The following is a 17,418-nucleotide window of genomic DNA, read 5'->3' as shown; positions in this document are numbered from 1 at the left end:
CGGCAATGCCGTTGGCTTTGAATGAAATACTGTTCGATTCGCTCACAGTACATCGGCCAATCATCCGTAGCACTGTCAAGCGCATCCATTTGTCCGATATATCCAGCCATCTTTCCTATAGAGTATGTCACTTACAGGCGGGAACTGCGCTTCCCCCTCGGAGCCGGAGCCGTCGCACGTCTTCGTCACGTTCGTCTCCCAGGAAAGAAAAACGTCCATCCACAAAAAAAACTAGGAGAAACTTCAGGGCAATATCCGAAAAATCCTCGTCGCCAACTGTTGTGTTTACGGGTGCAACAACTACACTCGAACACAAATAAAGATAAGACGCGATGGATAATGTTTTTTCTTTCCTTTTACTGAACCATGTGCAGCAGCAACTCTTCTACCCTTTTTCTGTACATATTGCCGGCCAACCAAACTCTAACCCATGGTGCTATTAAGAGTGGCCTATTAACACTTAGCCCGGAGTTTTCACTATAATCAATACACAACAAGAACCGTCTATATAAGTTAAATGCTACCAATAAAACCTAATAACCAATGAAATGTACACCATTAGCTGATGATGCATCGAACATGCATCAAGTTAACTATAAATTGTAAGAGTTTTTGTACCATTAGCGAAAACTTTTTCTTGTCTTTTATTAAGTAGGTTTGTGCAAAATTCTTCCAGACATTATGATGACTCAACAAGGGAGAAATGGTAGTGAAAAGGTTCTATACATATTTCACATTTTGAGATTAAATTAAACTTTGTCTTGAAGTGTCTTGTAAGAAGTAACAAAACCATAAAAAACCATAAAAATTATAATTATAAAAACTAATTCTAAACTTGCTGTCATGAAATTGTTCTGTGGTTGTCTAACATGCACATGGCTTTGTGACCAAGTTTGAAAGTTTTTACAAATCCTAAATTGAGACGTTAGTAGTTACATACACTATATAACAACACTCATATTAGTTGAAGTATTTCTTTTAATTTGTTATGGTACATTATACAGGGAATAATAGCTTCAAGATGATTTGCTCAGTAACAAGTATAAATACAAGAGATGAATCCTGCTTCAGGTTCTGACATGAATCAATAATGCAATTCTGCTTTGGTTACTCTGGAAAGAAAAGATGTCTCCCCACCCTTTTTATTCACACATTGTTATGAGGAACTTGGAACAAGTCCTTTGTTATAGATTTTGTGTTTTGTGATTCTGTGAGTTTGACAGTGTGTATGATGATTTTTTTCAGAGAGATCTGAGATTCCACTCTTCCTGTTAACTTTGTTGGATCTTGTATGCTGCTTCTATGCCTACTTCAAGATCCTGCTTTATGGGGCAGTACAAAATAGTTATAGCTGTCCCCTTTGAACCCAAAAGGTGCATGTTCAACTCCCACCTCCTAACATAGTACCCTTGGACAAATTACTTACACTGACCTGCTTCAGAAGAACTTACTCACCTGTATAAATCCAGCAAATCAGAGGTTTAAGTAGCTTAACACTGTAAGTCGCTTTGGGAGAAAGCTGCAGCTAAATGAATAAATGAGAATGTTTTCATTGCTATTGTCAGTCATAGATTGCTTGTGCTCTCTGATTATCCAAGCCCTCAAAAAGATGTCACACTTGTTTGACGCAATTATCCCCTTAATCTTTAAGAATCTGGATTTAAACAGAGATCTGTGACTTCACTGAGCAATTTGCAGAGTTGCCAAGTAGCACAAGCTTGTTGAGAGCACATACTAAGCAGGTTCAGTGTGTCCTGTGTGTATTGGAGAAAAATGGGCAACAGCAAGAGTGGTGCACTGTCAAAGGAGCTGCTGGAGGACCTGAAGCTTAACACCCGCTTCAGTGAGGAGGAGCTTTGCGCATGGTATCAGACTTTCCAGAAAGAGTGTCCTAACGGCCGCATCACCAAGGAACAGTTTGAAGGCATCTATGCCAGCTTCTTCCCAGATGCAGACCCTACAGAATATGCTCGCCATGTGTTCAGAAGCTTTGACACCAACAGTGATGGTACACTGGATTTTAAGGAATACATTGTTGCACTTCACCTGACTTCATCGGGAAAGACATTGCAGAAGCTGGAGTGGGCCTTCTCTTTGTATGACGTTGATGGGAATGGTACCATCAGCAAGAATGAAATCCAGGAAATTGTTAAGGTACCTGTGAAGTTTTTGGCATGGCTGAGTGAAATAGACTGCATTCCTAGCTTTTGGCTTTGAGTATCCTGGTCACACACTCTATTACACATGAGCACATAGCAAGATTGAAAGTAGAAGTGTAATGTTACTAAGCTGTGTTTAATGATAGACACTGTAAACTGGCAAGGAAAAAATAATGTATAATAAAGTAGAATGAATATAATAAATAGAGGTGACTGAAGACAAATATTTTTCTATGCCACATGCCTACTTGATGCTGTAATCTGCTGCATGAATAGAAATATTTGTGAAAATTAGACATTTATGCTTCTGAATTTGTTTTGTTGACTATAAAGTTAAATCATAGCAGCATTCTGTGCCAACTATATTTTTCACAGACACCGATTTGAAATAGTCCACAACATTGCATGATAACATTATATTTCTATGTGGATAAATATTTAATCTGGGTTGTCGAGTCATGAACACTCAGGGCATTGCATTAAAGAAGATTACATCTGCTTATTGTATGTAATTGGTTTTCACTATGGCACAAGGAATGTATTAACGTGATCTACTTTTCCTTTACCACACTGTTTGTTTACAAAAATAACTGCTAACTGTTGTCCCTTTTCTGTACTTTTATAGTCAATATTCAATATGATTTCCCAAGATGACAAAAAAACCCTTCCAGAAGATGAGAATACACCAGAAAAGAGAGCAGACAAAGTCTGGGAGTTCTTTGGAAAGAAGGAAAATGGTAACTCTGATCTGTTTAATATGTTGGTATTTGGTGCTTTCTCATTTTCATGGTATGAAGGTCAATCTTGCAGAATTACTATGCTCTTCACTATATAACTAAATATTATATTATATAACTAATATTATTATGTTTCATCAAGTTTTCATTCTGCCAAATACAAATAATGCACAAAGTTACACAGTTCTTTGTCTTTTCTCTTTTCCTCCCCCAGATAAAATAGCTGAAGGGGAGTTCATTCGAGGTGTTATGGAAAACAAGGACATCCTCAGGTTGATACAATTTGATGAACCACAGAAAGTGAAAGACAGGTTAAAAGAGAAGAAACAGTAGCTTTTAAAAGTTTTTCTCCAAAAAGACTGTAAAACTTTATTTTAAGCATATAACTGTTTACATACTGTATGTATAAAATGTTAATTAATTCTGTCACTGAAAGATCATTATTAAGGACAGCTGATATGGCAGTAAGGGATGTTGACTAGTAACCTGAAGGTTGTTACTTCAAATCCATCCCCCACAAATGCTGTAATACCCTTAGGAAAGGAATTTATCCTGAACTGCACCGGTAAGAAAAACTGACAAATTGGTAAACATTTATGTCTCTTTGGATAATTAAATTATCCGAATAATTATCCCCTAAATGAAAACCCACTAATAACAGCAGCACCTACAGGTTCTATGCTGTTTGTATACTATGTAAAAATTGCTTATATTCATGACAATATGACTGATTTTATCCCTTCTACATACACAGCAGAAGCCCATAAAGAATGTGTTGCTTAGCATTTGTTCTAGACATTAACAAGTCATTATTAGGACTCTACCAAACAGGGGAAATGGCAGTGAGTACAATAATGAGGCCTTGTCTGGGATTCAGTCTTGCAAACTTGCATTTACAAATCCAGGATTGAAACCCTTACTCATCTCTGCCATCTCACATTAACACCTTTAACACTAGGCCCTTTCTTTAAAAAATCCTCTTATGATCTGAAGGTCAATCAGACAAATCCTGGTTGAGGGCCTTGCTGTCAGTATTACTCTAAGAGGGTTAATTTAAATATTATTTGTGCTTTGGCTTTTTTTAGCCCTTCTGTGGCAGAGCTGGGACATCATATAAACATGCTAACATGGCAGATTTTGTGACATAAAGCAATTTCGTGACATAAAGCAGAAGTTCTGTGTGTACATTTTATTTACTGAAAACTAATAAATGATACTACAATGCCAGCAGGGTGGTGTTCCTGTCACTCAAGATGGCTTTGTTTAGTCGACTGGTTGTCTCCTAGTAGGAAGCTATAAACACTTGATTCTGCTTTTATCACTGAAATGCAGAAAATACTGGCCTTCTCAATGGCATAATTTATCAGTGTTTAGCTTTTATGCCAGTTGTAGACCCCTTCCATTTATCATCAATAGTCAAGTGCCCAGTTAAGGTTGTAGTTTTCATTAATTGTTTAAATGCATGTCTTCGTGACCTTTTTCTTTTTATTAGGAAGAAAAGTAAAAAATAAAAGTTTAATTTCATTTTAAAGAACATGTAATTTTCTTCTGCTTTCATAAGCAATATAGATGTCAGTGTCATGAGAAAAATACACAATAATTCCAAAATATTAAATCCTTTACTGTGGGGTAAGTGGTGTACTTCAAGTCCTGCTTGGGGTGTGTGGCAGCTCCAAGTCATTCACCATAGCTTTGTTGATGGGCTTAGCTCATACTAAAGGCTAGAAGAGAGCTTTTCATTTACTGTAGTCTTTACTTACAGAAATCATCTTTACTTGCTCCAATTACTTTTTCCAATTACGATATCTTGTTTTATTTGTTTCCATAGTAGATCCAACTTTAAAGTATTAGGCAGAAATAGAAGCCTCACACCAAAGTTCTGAAACCAAATCCCATTTTACTTTGCTGTAATGCTGGTCCTGGTGACCTAATTAACTACATGTTACAAATCCCCAGGGACAGTGGAATAGTGCTCATAAAACAAACTCAAAAACAGAAATAAACCATGTTACAGACATTTCCAAGTAAACTAGTGACAGATTTTTTACAGAAAATTTTGTTGAACCCACCCACACAAGACAGTGAGATGGGTTTCAATGGGCCCAGTTTCTACCATGGGCAGAATACACCCATAATTCTATCACACACCTGTACAGGACTCACCCCATTCCAGTGTATCCTAGATTATCAGCCTCCCCTATTCCCATGGCACTCTGAACGCACCGAAGTCTCCACCGTAGACACCTAGTACCAGAACAGTGAGGAGACATGGCTGGCGGTGACCACTCGTCTGCGCCAAAGCGTGCACCGGTACAAGCAGCAGGCTGATCCTCACTGGTGCTCCGTCTCGTTCTGTCCTGGCCAGTGGGTCTGGTTGTCCACCAGGGATCTGAAATTACGACTGCCGTCCAAGAAGCTAAGCCCACGGTACATCGGCCCTTACAGGATCATCTGACAGATCAACCCTGTCACATATCGATTGCACCCGCCGCCCAATCTCCGGGTCTGTCCTTCCTTCCACGTTTCCCTCCTCAAATCATATACAGTGTCTTCCCTTCAGGATTCCTCGTGGGCAGGCGTCTCCCCCACCGGTGCAGGTGGATGAGGCTCCCGCGTATGCAGTTTGCAAACTCCTGGATTCCTGGCACTGTCGTGGCCATCTACAGTACTTGGTGGACTGGGAAGGCTATGGCCCAGAGGAGCACTGTTGGGTGCTGGCAGCGGATGTCCTGGACCCCGACTTGATCTTGGCCTTCCACAGAGAGCACCTGGACCGCCCGGCACCCCAGCCCCAAGTCCAGAAAGGCGCCTGGAGCCGCCCGTGGGGAGGGGGATACTGTCACGCCCACACCCACCGACTCAGCAATAGCACCTGTTGCCGATTAGCACAGCTTGGTATAAAAGCAGCACCAACATGGCAACGGGTGCAGAATCTACAACGCCAATCCATTTGCTTGTACATTCAGCGTCCTGTTTCCCAGTACCTATTTCATGTTTACAGTTCCTGCTTCTCCTGGCTTTTTAACCTCAGATTGTTTACTGGTTTCTTGAGTATGGCTTCGCCCCTTACAATGATGGTTGCACCTCGGAAGATCCTCGCCTGTCCCCGACCTCAGTCTCTGATTGCTCTCGCATTTCGGCACCGAAACAACAATACCTGCACTTGGGTCCAAATCCTACCTCCCTTCTCCTGTCCGCGACCGTGACACTATGATGCTTTAAATAACCTATTGTATCTAGCAAAAAAACCAAAAGTACAGGGGGAGCACATGCCTCTTCCCTAATATATTTAGACAGGCTACTGAAACCTACGTGTTGGATATGAACCAACCAAAACTATACCAAAGAAAAAATGAATAAACAAACACATAAAGCAGCAGAGTCAATACTCCAAACACAAGCACCATGAAGCAAAGTCTGTGCTTCATTTGGCAAGCTTTTGTTTTATCTTAAACAGATCAGAATGGATTACCAGAACACTAAAAGATTCTTTTTGCTTGGCAATGCTGATCACCTGCCATGTCCGGGAAGTTGCTGCCTTCTGAATGCCAGGGAACCATCCCCTCAAGACTTTGTCCTACACGGATTGATCTACTTGTACAGCTTAGTCAAACGTCAGACCTCCCACACCTATCCCCAGTCCCAAAAAGTAAGAGTCCCAAAACACCAGTTTCGTTCTCACCACACTGGAGTCACAGGTAGAGTGGATAGCTGGTCAATTTGTACCTGTACAGGACTACTTTGACCAGCAACTTACTTTGTAAACAATGCCAGTTTAAGTCTTGCAAATGGTGGTCTAGCCCCTTTGGCTGAATCTTGATCCACATGCCTTCCTCGAGCCTTGAAAAAAACTCAAGCTCCTCTCCTCTTGACCAGGGCCTTATACAAGATCCCTGTGCATGAGGAGGGTCTCTGCCTTGACCCCAGCCACAGTGGTCTTGCTCCACTTTACACCGTGGCTGTAATGAGCGGGCCATGTCTTGGCATATGGCCCGGTGTTGGAGTTGGAGTTCACAAGTTGGCACATCAGAAGGGCAAACCAAAGACATACAAAGTACTGGTGAGAATCCTCAGTTGGACCTGCCAGTTGGTTATGTAACTGGGAGACAAAGAGACAATCCAGTTTAAGAGGAATGTCAGATACATCCCTCCCTCCCTCCTCCTTCAGGAAGTACATGACCTTCCTCTTCATGTACTTGTACCTGCCCCCCAGACAAGATCAAAAGCATCTTTTGTGAGGCTTCTCTACATCAGGTGAGGCAAGAGGTACACTTGTGCAAGGTAGAGCAACGTGGATGTATACCTTCAACACCAGCATTTTTCCTTTCAAGAAAGGGACCTAGTCGTCCACAATCCCATTTTCCATCTGGCTTTGGCTAAGCGTTCTTCCCAATTGACCCTGGCTGCACCTTCCGAAAGGAAGTTGATCCCAACACCGTGAGAGGACCATAGTATCGGAAAAAACCCTCTGATGCAGTCCTCTCTGTTTTTCCAGCTACCAAAGTACTTGATAAGAGACTTGCTAAGGTTCAGTGCTGTGCCGGAGGCACGCCAGAACGGCGGAACATGGTTGAGCACCTGGTCGAGTCACCAGTCTGAGCACAAAAACAACGTAGTGTCGGCCTTGTACTGGGCCAGCTTCACCCCTTCACTGCCACACCCTGGTAGGGGCAGACCATCAATCCCCAGGTGGGTGCAAGCAGCAGCCATCAGTGGTTCGATGTAAAGAACACAGAGGAGCAGGGAGAGTGGACAGCCCTGACTCACTCCGCTAAGCTGCAGCGCCCACCCCCTGAAGGAACCATTGATGGTAACTTGGCTACCTACCTCAGAGAGTATGTACTCACGTCAGGAAACTGAAGCCAAAGCCCAATCTGCTGAGGATGTAAAAAGGAAGCGGTGATCTATTCAAAATGCCTTCTCCTGGTCCTGCCTAATCAGCACAAAGAAGATTGAAAATGTGGATGGTTATCATTCTATCCATCCACCACAGGTGCTAAATTTTATGTTGTTAGAATTGCCTGTCCTTTTCCTTATTGCACATTTCCAGCACCTTCTGGTAGGTGTCTTCAGCGAGGACAGTAATGTTGACAGACCGCTGGGGTGTGTTTCTTTGAGTGCACACACCTTGTCTGGCGACTAAGCCCAACGTCTTGAAAAACACCTCCCTAATGAAACTGGCACGGTCCGGGAAGTCCTCTGCTGCCTCTGTTTTCCTTCATCTGAAGTGGGAAGTGTGCTTCAGTTTCAACCCAAAAGCTCTAGGGAAAGAGGTCTTTTCCTCCTTTTCTGGGGCTTGTGCCAGGGGAGCAAAATTCCTCTTCTCAGGTCTGGCCACCTCTTCCTACATGGGACCGGGTGGGTAACCCCTTGGGGAGAGCAGTGTGGAGCTGCTACCCTGGAGGACATGGCCTCACCTGTCCCTCAGTGGTCATCTTCGTCCTCACTGCCGTCTACTCTGCTGAGATCATCGTTGCTTTGCTTGGCAAATAGTGGGGTGTTTAAGATGGTAGACCTTACAGGTGATTGGTCCAAATGGAGGAACTGACAACAGGACTGATGATGATGGACAGAGATGATAACCGATGGTAGACAGTTGGTAGACAGATGGTAGACCAAAAACCTGTACAAAGACGTAGCACTCCCACCCATAAAAGCAAAAACTCCCAGGTGTGTGCACAACAAAATCATACACTTTACATGCAAGACAGAGCATCAGCCACAACATTTTCAGTCCCTTTTTTGTGTTTGATGTCTATATTATAATGTTAGGGACCAACAGAGAAGTCACTGATTCTGACTATAGATTCGAGAGAGACATCCCAATGGGTAACTGAAAGAGATGGACTGGTAAATTCTGCAGTATCTCAAAGCTCACCAACCTGGCACACTGCTGAGGAATATTATGCAAGATAAATCCATCCACATGGATAACACTGTTCTCTAACGTGTTACTGACCTGACAAGCAGAATTCAAGTCAATTCAGTTTCGACCTTATTTACACGAACATTCACAGTGCTTACAAGACTACACCCCACCTCCACCTCGGCTGCTCGGACCACATCACTGTTATGCTAATCCCAGCATACAGACCACTCTTGAAACGTGCCAAACTGGTCCTGAAACAGGTGAGAATCTGGCCTGGAGAAGCCATCTCAGCACTTCAGGACTGCTTTGAACACACAGACTGGAATATGTTCAGAGAGGCTGCTAGATACCACAACACCACAGATGTGGAGGAATACACAGCATCAGTGACTGGCTACATCAGCAAGCACATAGATGATGTGACTTCCTTCAAGATCATCATCACACTCGCAAACCAGAAACCGTGGATGAGGTGCATTTGCTGCTGAAAACCCAAGATACTGCCTTCAGGTCTGATGACATGGCAGCCTACCGCACAACAAGGGCCAATCTGTCCGGGGCTATCAAAGAGGCAAAGCACAACTACGCAGAAAGAATCAACCGTCACTTCCTAAATTCCAATGACACAAAATGCATGTGGCAAGGCATTCAGGCCATCACAGACTACAAAGCTACACCACTTGTTTGAGATGGTGATGCCTTGCTCCCAGATGCATTGAACAATTTCTACGCATGGTTTGAAGCACAAAACAAGATGCCAGCAGTTAAGATCACCCCAACTCCCATTGACTAAGTACTTTGTCTGTCTGTAGTAGACGTCAGGAAGACTCTGTCCAGAGTTAACCCATGGAAAGCTGCAGGTCCTAACAATATACCTGGCTGAGTGCTCAGAGAACGTGCTGTTCAGCTTGCAGATGTTTTCACGGACATCTTCAACATTTCCCTGAGCCAAGCAGTTATCCCTGTGTACTTCAAGACGACCCCTATCATCCCTGTGCCGAAGAAATCATCTGTGTCCTGCCTGAATGACTACCGGCCGGTTGCCCTCACACATGTCATTATGAAGTGCTTTTAGCAGCTAGTCATGAAACACGTAAAGAGCAGTCTTCCCACCACATTGGACCCATTTCAATACACCTACCGTCCCAACCGTTTAACCGAGGACGCCATATCTGCTACCATCCGCCTTTCTCTGACCCATCTGAACAAAAAGGACAACTATGTAAGGATGCTGTTCATAGACTTCAGTTCAGCATTCAACACAATCATCCATCAGAAACTGATAACAAAGCTGAGCCTGCTGGGTCTGACCACCTCCCTCTGCAACTGGATCCTGGACTTTTTGACTGAGAGACCTCAGTCTGTCAGGATTGGAAACTCCACCTCTAGCACCACCACACTGAACACCGGCCTTATCCAGGGCTGTGTGCTCAGTCCACTGCTGTTTACCCTGGAGACTCATGACTGTGCTGCAAAGTACAGCTCAAATTGTATCATCAAGTTTGCTGATGACAGTACAGTTGTGGGCCTCATCAGCAACAATGACGAGTCAGCATACAGAGAGGAGATGAACCAGTGTAGCGTCCGGACGGGAGTCCGACACGGACGGTCGTTGCTATTACGTCCGAACACGGACGAAACGTAAAATGACCTCACGTGCAGTGTGATGTTAAAAGTGCACTGTGCGTACTGTAAGACACTTGGTGGAAGTGAAACAGGAAACACGAGACCAGGAAACACACACGGTGTTTGAACTACGGTGAACAGTGAAACGCTACTCTGTGAGTATGACCGCAACCCCGAGACGTGACGAAATACCAGACTGGAACACTGGACCAGGACTGGAGAACAAGAGGCAGGAACTGACAGGACGGGCACTCAGTACTGGAACATGAACACCTAGGAAACAGACTGAGGGAACAAGAGACTACGAATCGCCAAGAGAGCACAATAGAACCGCTGATTAAGAATCCGCAAGTAATTCTGCTCCGCTGGCTCCTTTCATACCTCCGTGTCCTATGAGACTGTGAGGTGATACATAAGCGTTACCTAGCGGCACTGAGTGGCGCCACCTCTGACCAGGAGGGGCAGTGACCCCGTGGGACGTGACAACCAGCTTGCAGAATGGTGTAGAAACAACAATCTATCACTTAATGTTGATAAGACTAAAGAGATGATTGTCGACTTCAGGAGAACCCGAAAAGATCACTCACCACTGCACATCCATGGAACAACTGTGGAGAGTCAAAAGTTCCAAGTTTCTTGGTGTGCACATGACGGAGGACCTCTCCTGGACTCTCAACACCACTTGCCTAACCAAGAAGGCCCAGCAGCACCGCCAGTTCTTATGGAGGCCGAAGAGAGCCAAACTCCCCCTTCCCATCCTCACCATCTTTTACAGAGGGACGATAGAAAGTGTCCTAACCAGCTGTCTCACCGTGTGGTATGGGAACTGCACAGCCTCTGACTGCAAGACCATACAGCGAATTGTGAGAACAACTGAAAAGATCGTAGGAGTCTTCCAACGCTCCCCTGGCACAGTCAAACAGGAAACGCAGCATGACTCCATATACTACAAACAATTTACAGTTTACAGCCCATGTCCTGTGTATTTATTGTCCTGTACTTGTCTCACACTGTTGTGTATTTATACTTTTTTTTTCCCTATTCCCCTGCCCAGCTCTAAAACTCCCATGGTTTTGACCCATCGCTTGATCCTCCTAGACCACGTTCCTGGATTTGCATCTCTGAATACACACACACACACACACACGCACACACACACACACACACACACACACACACACACACACACATATTTTCTGAACCGCTTGCCCCATACAGGGTTGCGAGGAACCAGAGCCTACCCGGCAACACAGGGCGTAAGGCTGGAGGGGACACACCCAGGACGGGACGCCAGTCCGCCGCAAGGCACCCCAAGCAGGACTCCAACTCCCGACCCACTGGAGAGCAGGAACCGGTCCAACCCACTGCGCCACCGCACCCCCCGTCATCTCTGCACAGTGTATGCTAATCAGACTGATCCTTTGCCCGTCCCTGACCATGATACCTGTCTCGTCCCTCCAACTCACAATAAAGATCCTGCGCTTGGGTCCATCATCCTGCATGTAAGCTCTGCCCATAACAGCAATGTGTTAGCAAGAATAAAAGATTGTTCAGAGCCTGTGAAGAAAAGACCAACACAGAGTATAGAATGTAGTGTTGTTCTGGATGCATCTCAACCCTCTGACAAAGAAGTAATGAGACACTTGTAACCCTAACCCTTGTTTTCTGTTCTGTCATCACTTGTACTTGTCCTTCAAAAGTATATCCAGCAACTTGGATGAAAGTGGTGAGTGATGAAATGAGAGTTAAATTTCTTAAATGCTATCTGGTCCAGACAGTATGTACCTTTCTGACTGAATGAGCTATGCAGAAGTTAATTTTTCATAGCTGGATGATGTGTACACTGAATTAAAGCAACTCTCCTCCTTGCGTCTATGGAGACAAATTGAATTCAAACATTTAACCAATCGTATTAATAGTTTTGAAACCCACCTTGCCAGGATTGAACTCATGATTTATGCTTTAGTGCAGGAGGAAGCTATACTAAATGAATCAATAGCCGCCCTCAAGCAAGAAGTTGATTGGCATCAAGTGAAACTGGACAAAAGGGGATATAACGATCATTATAAATGGGTACAAATAGCTGTATAAATGGTTAATAACTGTAAGAAGCGTAACATTGTAGATTACTCTGGAGAAAACTAATGAAAAAAATGCACGCACGCACCGTCTGAACCGTGTGTCCCATATGGGGTCGCGGAGAGCCAGAGACTTACACGGCAACACAGGGCGTAAGGCTGGAGGGGGAGGGGCCACACCCAGGACAGGACGCTAGTCTGTCACAAGGCACCCCAAGTGGGACTCAAACCCCAGACCCACCAGAGAGCAGGACCAGGTCCAACCCACTGCACCACCACACCCCCTGTAATGAATAAATGAATAAATGTAATTATTAAGCCATAAGTATTGTACCAAACCGCGCTACTGAGGAGTGTTACGTTTAAGTGGGAACAGCTCCATCCATCCATCCATTTTCTTGACCACTTGTCTTTCTAGGGTCGCAGTGGCAATAGGGAGAGCAGAGAAGCCAAGACATCCCTGTCCCTCACAACTTTCTCCAGCTCACCTCGGGGATCCTCAGCTGCTCCCAGACCAACTGGGAGATATAACTCCTCGAGCGTTTCCTGGGCCAACCTCAGGGCTATGTCCCAGTTGGCCGTGCCTGGTATACCTCCAAAGGGAGGTGTCCAGCGGACATCCTTACCAGATGCCCCAACCACAGAAGCACAGAAGTCCAATAACATTTCACGATTCGGGTTTAGATTAAGCAAGCCATTTTTCCCAGTCACCCCACTCCAAATTTCTCAATCATTATCAATGTGAGCATTGAAGTCCCCCAGCAGGATTCTGGAGTCTCTAGGTGGGGCCCTGTCCGGAACCGTACCCACTCTCTCCAAGAAGGTCTAACTCCTGTTTGGTGCATAAGCACACACAACAGTTAAAGTTTTCCTCTCTGCGACCTTAAGTCGCATTGAGGCAACCCTCTCGTCCACTGGGACAAACTCCAACTGTAGGGCAGCCAGCCAGAGTCTTGTGAATATCTCTACACCCACCCAGTGCCTCTCACCCTGTGCAACTCCTTGTGTAGGAGAGAGACCACCCCCTATCAAAAAGTTTGGTTCCAAAGCCAACACTGTGAGTGGAGGTAAGCCCAACTATTTCTGCTTGGTATCTCTCAACCTCCCGCACTAGTTCCGGCTTCTTCCCCCGCAGTGAGGTTATATTCCACGTGCCAAGAACCAATTTCTGCCTCGAGGGGCTGTGACGCCACGTGCCACCCTGCCCCCTGCTGCCTGAAGGGCATTGCATCCAACCCCTATGTTGGACCTTGCTGGCGGTGGGCCCACATGGCCCCACCATGTTGCTTTTTTGAGATGAGACCACCTGGGTTACTCACCTAGGAACACTACCCCCAGGCCTGGTTTCAGGAGTAGGTCCCATTGACCCTATTCCAGGCAGGGTAAACGGTGTATTCCTCACATTCACCATAGGGGTCTTTAGATCTTGCAAGTCTGGATCTTCATTCCAGACCTGGTTGCCATTGGCGACCCTACCAGGAGCATACTGATCCCGATAATATAGCTCTGGAGATCCTAAGATGACGCAAGTCCTTCGGCCACAACAAGGCCTCGGTCCAGGAGGGTCAGCTGTGCATTGTAAATAGCTGAAATACTGGGAATTGTGGGGAAAAAATGTGAAATAGTTGTCCAACCACCAAGGGGGCTGACAGGAATTATTAGTGTATGCCTGCTGGGAAGGTAGAAACAGTGAAAAAAGCCAAACAGACTGGGAAAGGTTGGCTTGAGGTACAGGTCCTTGAGGAAAAGGGGTCCTTGGGCCGAGAGCATTATTTCTTTGTGTTTATGCCTATGCCTCTTGCTGTGCAGTGTCTAGGCTTTATGTACTTTGAACTATTACTGTAAAACATTTGATTTGCAGTAACAGCCTTAGAACTAACTGTTTTATGCTTACACTCTTCCAGGCAACATAATCAACCACTCATCCCAATGACCAGGTGTTGTGTCTTACCATGGCCATCATGAGGAAAACTTTATGCAGAGTCAACCTGTGAAAGGCTGCTGGAGCAGATAACATTTCTGGCAGAGTGCTCAGACAATGTGCAGACCAGCTGGCAGATGTTCTCACTGACATCTTCAACATCTCCCTGAGCAGTGATGTCGTTTCAACATGCTTAAAGGCCACCACCATCATCCCCGTGCCGAAGAAGTCGTAAGTGCCCTGCCTCAACGACTACTGTCTTGTTGCACTCACACCCATCGTCAGGAAGTGCTTCAAGAGGCTTGTCATGAGGCACATTAAGACCTTGCTGCTCCCTTCACTGGACTCCCTGCAGTTTGCGTATCATCCCAATCGCTCAACAAGCAACACCATGGCCACCACTCTTCCTATGGCCCTCACACATCACGATAAAAAGGAACGTGTACGTTCCAATGCTGTTCATAAACTTCAGTTCAGCATTCAATACAATCATTCCTCAACACCTGATCGGAAAGCTGACCCTACTAGGCCTGAATACCTCCATCTGCAACTGTCTCCTAGACTTCCTGACTGAGAGACCTCAAATGTCTGGATCGGGAGCAGCATCTCCAAAACCACTACACTGAGCACTGGGGTTCCCCATGGCTGTGTGTTCAGTCCACTGGTGTTCATTCTACTGACTCACGACTGTGTAGCAATGCACAGCCCGAACCACTTCATCAAGTTTGCCAATGACATGACCCTTGTAGGCCTCATCAGCAAGAACGATGAGTCAGCATACAGAAAGGAGGTCTAGCGGCTAACGCATCGGTGCAAAGCCAACAGAAAAAAACAGATGGTTGTTGACTTCAGGAGAGCACGGAGCTACTGTTCTCTGCTGAACATCAAGGGCCCCTCCATGGAGATCGTCAAGAGCACCAAATTCCTTGGTGTTCACCTAACGGAAAACCTCACCTGGTCCCTCAACACCAGCTCCATAGCCAAGAAAGCCCAGCAACGTCTCTACTTTCTGCGACAGGTGAGAAAGGCCCATCTCCCACCACCCATCCTCACCATATTCTACAGAGGGACTGTCGAACGCATCCTGTGCAGCCGTATCCCTGCCTGGTTTAGCAATTGCACCATTTTGGATCACAAGACACTGCAGCAGATAATTAGGGCAGCTGAGAAGATTGTCAGGGTCTCTCTTCCCTCCATGACAGACATTTACACCGCACTCTGTATGCACAAAGCCACCAGCATTGTGGAAGACCCCACACAACTCTCACACAAGCTCTTCACCCTCCTGCTGTCTGATAAAAAGTACTGAATCATTCAGGCCCTCACAGCCAGACTGTGTAACAGTTTCTTCTCCCAAGCCATCAGACTCCTCAGTACTCAGGGACTGGACTGGACTGACACTGGAACTTGCACACTGGTCGGTGCTGAACTGTCCATTATTGTGCCTATTGTCCTGTCTTTGTAGACTGTTGGAATGTTTAGTATTGTTGAAACATTTAGGAATTGTTGAAATGTCTAGTGCTGTTTGCACAAGTCTTGCATGCGTGCACTTTATGTAGTCTGTGTAGGTAACGGTGTTGTTTTATGTAGCACCATGGTCCTGGAGGAAGGTTATTTTGTTTCCACTGTGTACTGTATCAGCTGTATATAGTAGAAATGACAATAAAGCCTTTCTTATCTTGTCAGGGAGGTCAGGCCACCAGGAACCTAGATCTGCTCTACAGAAATGACAAGGTTTAGTAAATTTAACTTTTACATTAACTAAATTAACAACTGATTTTATTTATTTTGATTAAGAGTTTTTACTTCCTTATTTTCCAATACGTCCTTTCAAGGACCTTCTCTTCAGAAAGGCTAGGCAGTGTTTTTGCAAGAGGTTGCCCTATTCCATTTAACAGTCAAAACCAAGAGACATTGTTTTCTTCCTCTTGCCAAGCATGAAGAGTCTCCACAAGGACGAAAACAGCTGGTTCATATGCAAGCTGGATTAGGGCGCAGGACAACCAGCGTTTATAAAAATACAACGCATGAAGCTGGCACATGTGATAAACATATTGTGGTGTCCGAAAAGGAAGGTACACCGTTCTTTGGAGGTTTCCCTGAAACAAAGCACTGGAACACTTGAAGTGTGCAAACAAAGAGTTTATTAAGAACAGTAGCTCGCGTCACAAACTCACTTCACACCGCGGAACCTCATCTGCGTTCGCGCGAAAAAGCCCCCGTTATATATAGTGCCCCCAATAACGGTTCCCGCTTCTTTTAGGAACTAACCAATAACAATTATCCTTTGTCAACGTAAACCCTACAGGCCGGCAGGAACCTTTCTTTTACAAAACTCTCGTGAGGATTCGTTCTTGGTGTAAAACACCACACATATTTTCAATTTTGTAGACAGTGTATCAAAGTGTGTAGTGGTTCCATTCGGCTGTACTACGTAAGAGAGAGAGCGAGTACTATAGTCAGTATCATATCATATACTGGAAGATGAATTCAGAATTCCTGACAATGTGTACATGAAAGGTTAGATTACAATGTTTAACTACTTTGATGAATTGTTCAATTTTATTCCATGCTCCTTTGTTCATGGAAAGAGAAATTCAGAGAAAGATTTTTAATGTAGAAATACAAGTGCATACAAATCAAATCACTTTGTCACTCACCATAACCACAAGTGTACAGGTGGTGAAAATCTTAGGTGTGTTCTTCATAGCTGTTTTGCTGAAGTTACAGAAATATACATTCCGCAAAAAATATGTACAATATACACAACACCTGTACAGTGTGTACAATATTCACAATGTATACAGTATACAATAGCCAGTGCTGGCAGTAAACACAGTGCTTGGGAGGTAGAGTGAATAGTGCACGTGGTGGCATTATTAGTTATTTGTAAGAGTTCAACAGTCTGATGGGCTGTGAAAAGAAGCTGTCCCACAGCCTTCTAGTGCGGGATTTGATACTGCGATACCGTCTGCACGATTGTAGCAGCAAGAGCAGTCGATGGCTTGGGTGGCTAGGGTCTCTGATA

The 17,418-nt window shown here is 44.7% G+C and overlaps 1 protein-coding gene across 1 annotated transcript; it reads left to right on the top strand.

Moving 5' to 3' along the window:
* Positions 1 to 1,773: 1,773 nt before the first annotated feature.
* On the top strand, positions 1,774 to 3,229 carry rcvrna (recoverin a). The gene is made up of 3 exons (XM_018734354.1): positions 1,774 to 2,154; positions 2,785 to 2,896; positions 3,111 to 3,229. The coding sequence occupies exons 1-3, from the start codon at positions 1,774 to 1,776 to the stop codon at positions 3,227 to 3,229; spliced, it is 612 nt and encodes a 203-aa protein (XP_018589870.1).
* Positions 3,230 to 17,418: the final 14,189 nt, after the last annotated feature.

This window comes from Scleropages formosus, chromosome 5, assembly GCF_900964775.1.
Source record: "Scleropages formosus chromosome 5, fSclFor1.1, whole genome shotgun sequence".
In the NCBI taxonomy this organism is placed as follows: Eukaryota; Metazoa; Chordata; class Actinopteri; order Osteoglossiformes; family Osteoglossidae; genus Scleropages; species Scleropages formosus.
This window is presented reverse-complemented; position numbering and strand designations above follow the sequence as displayed.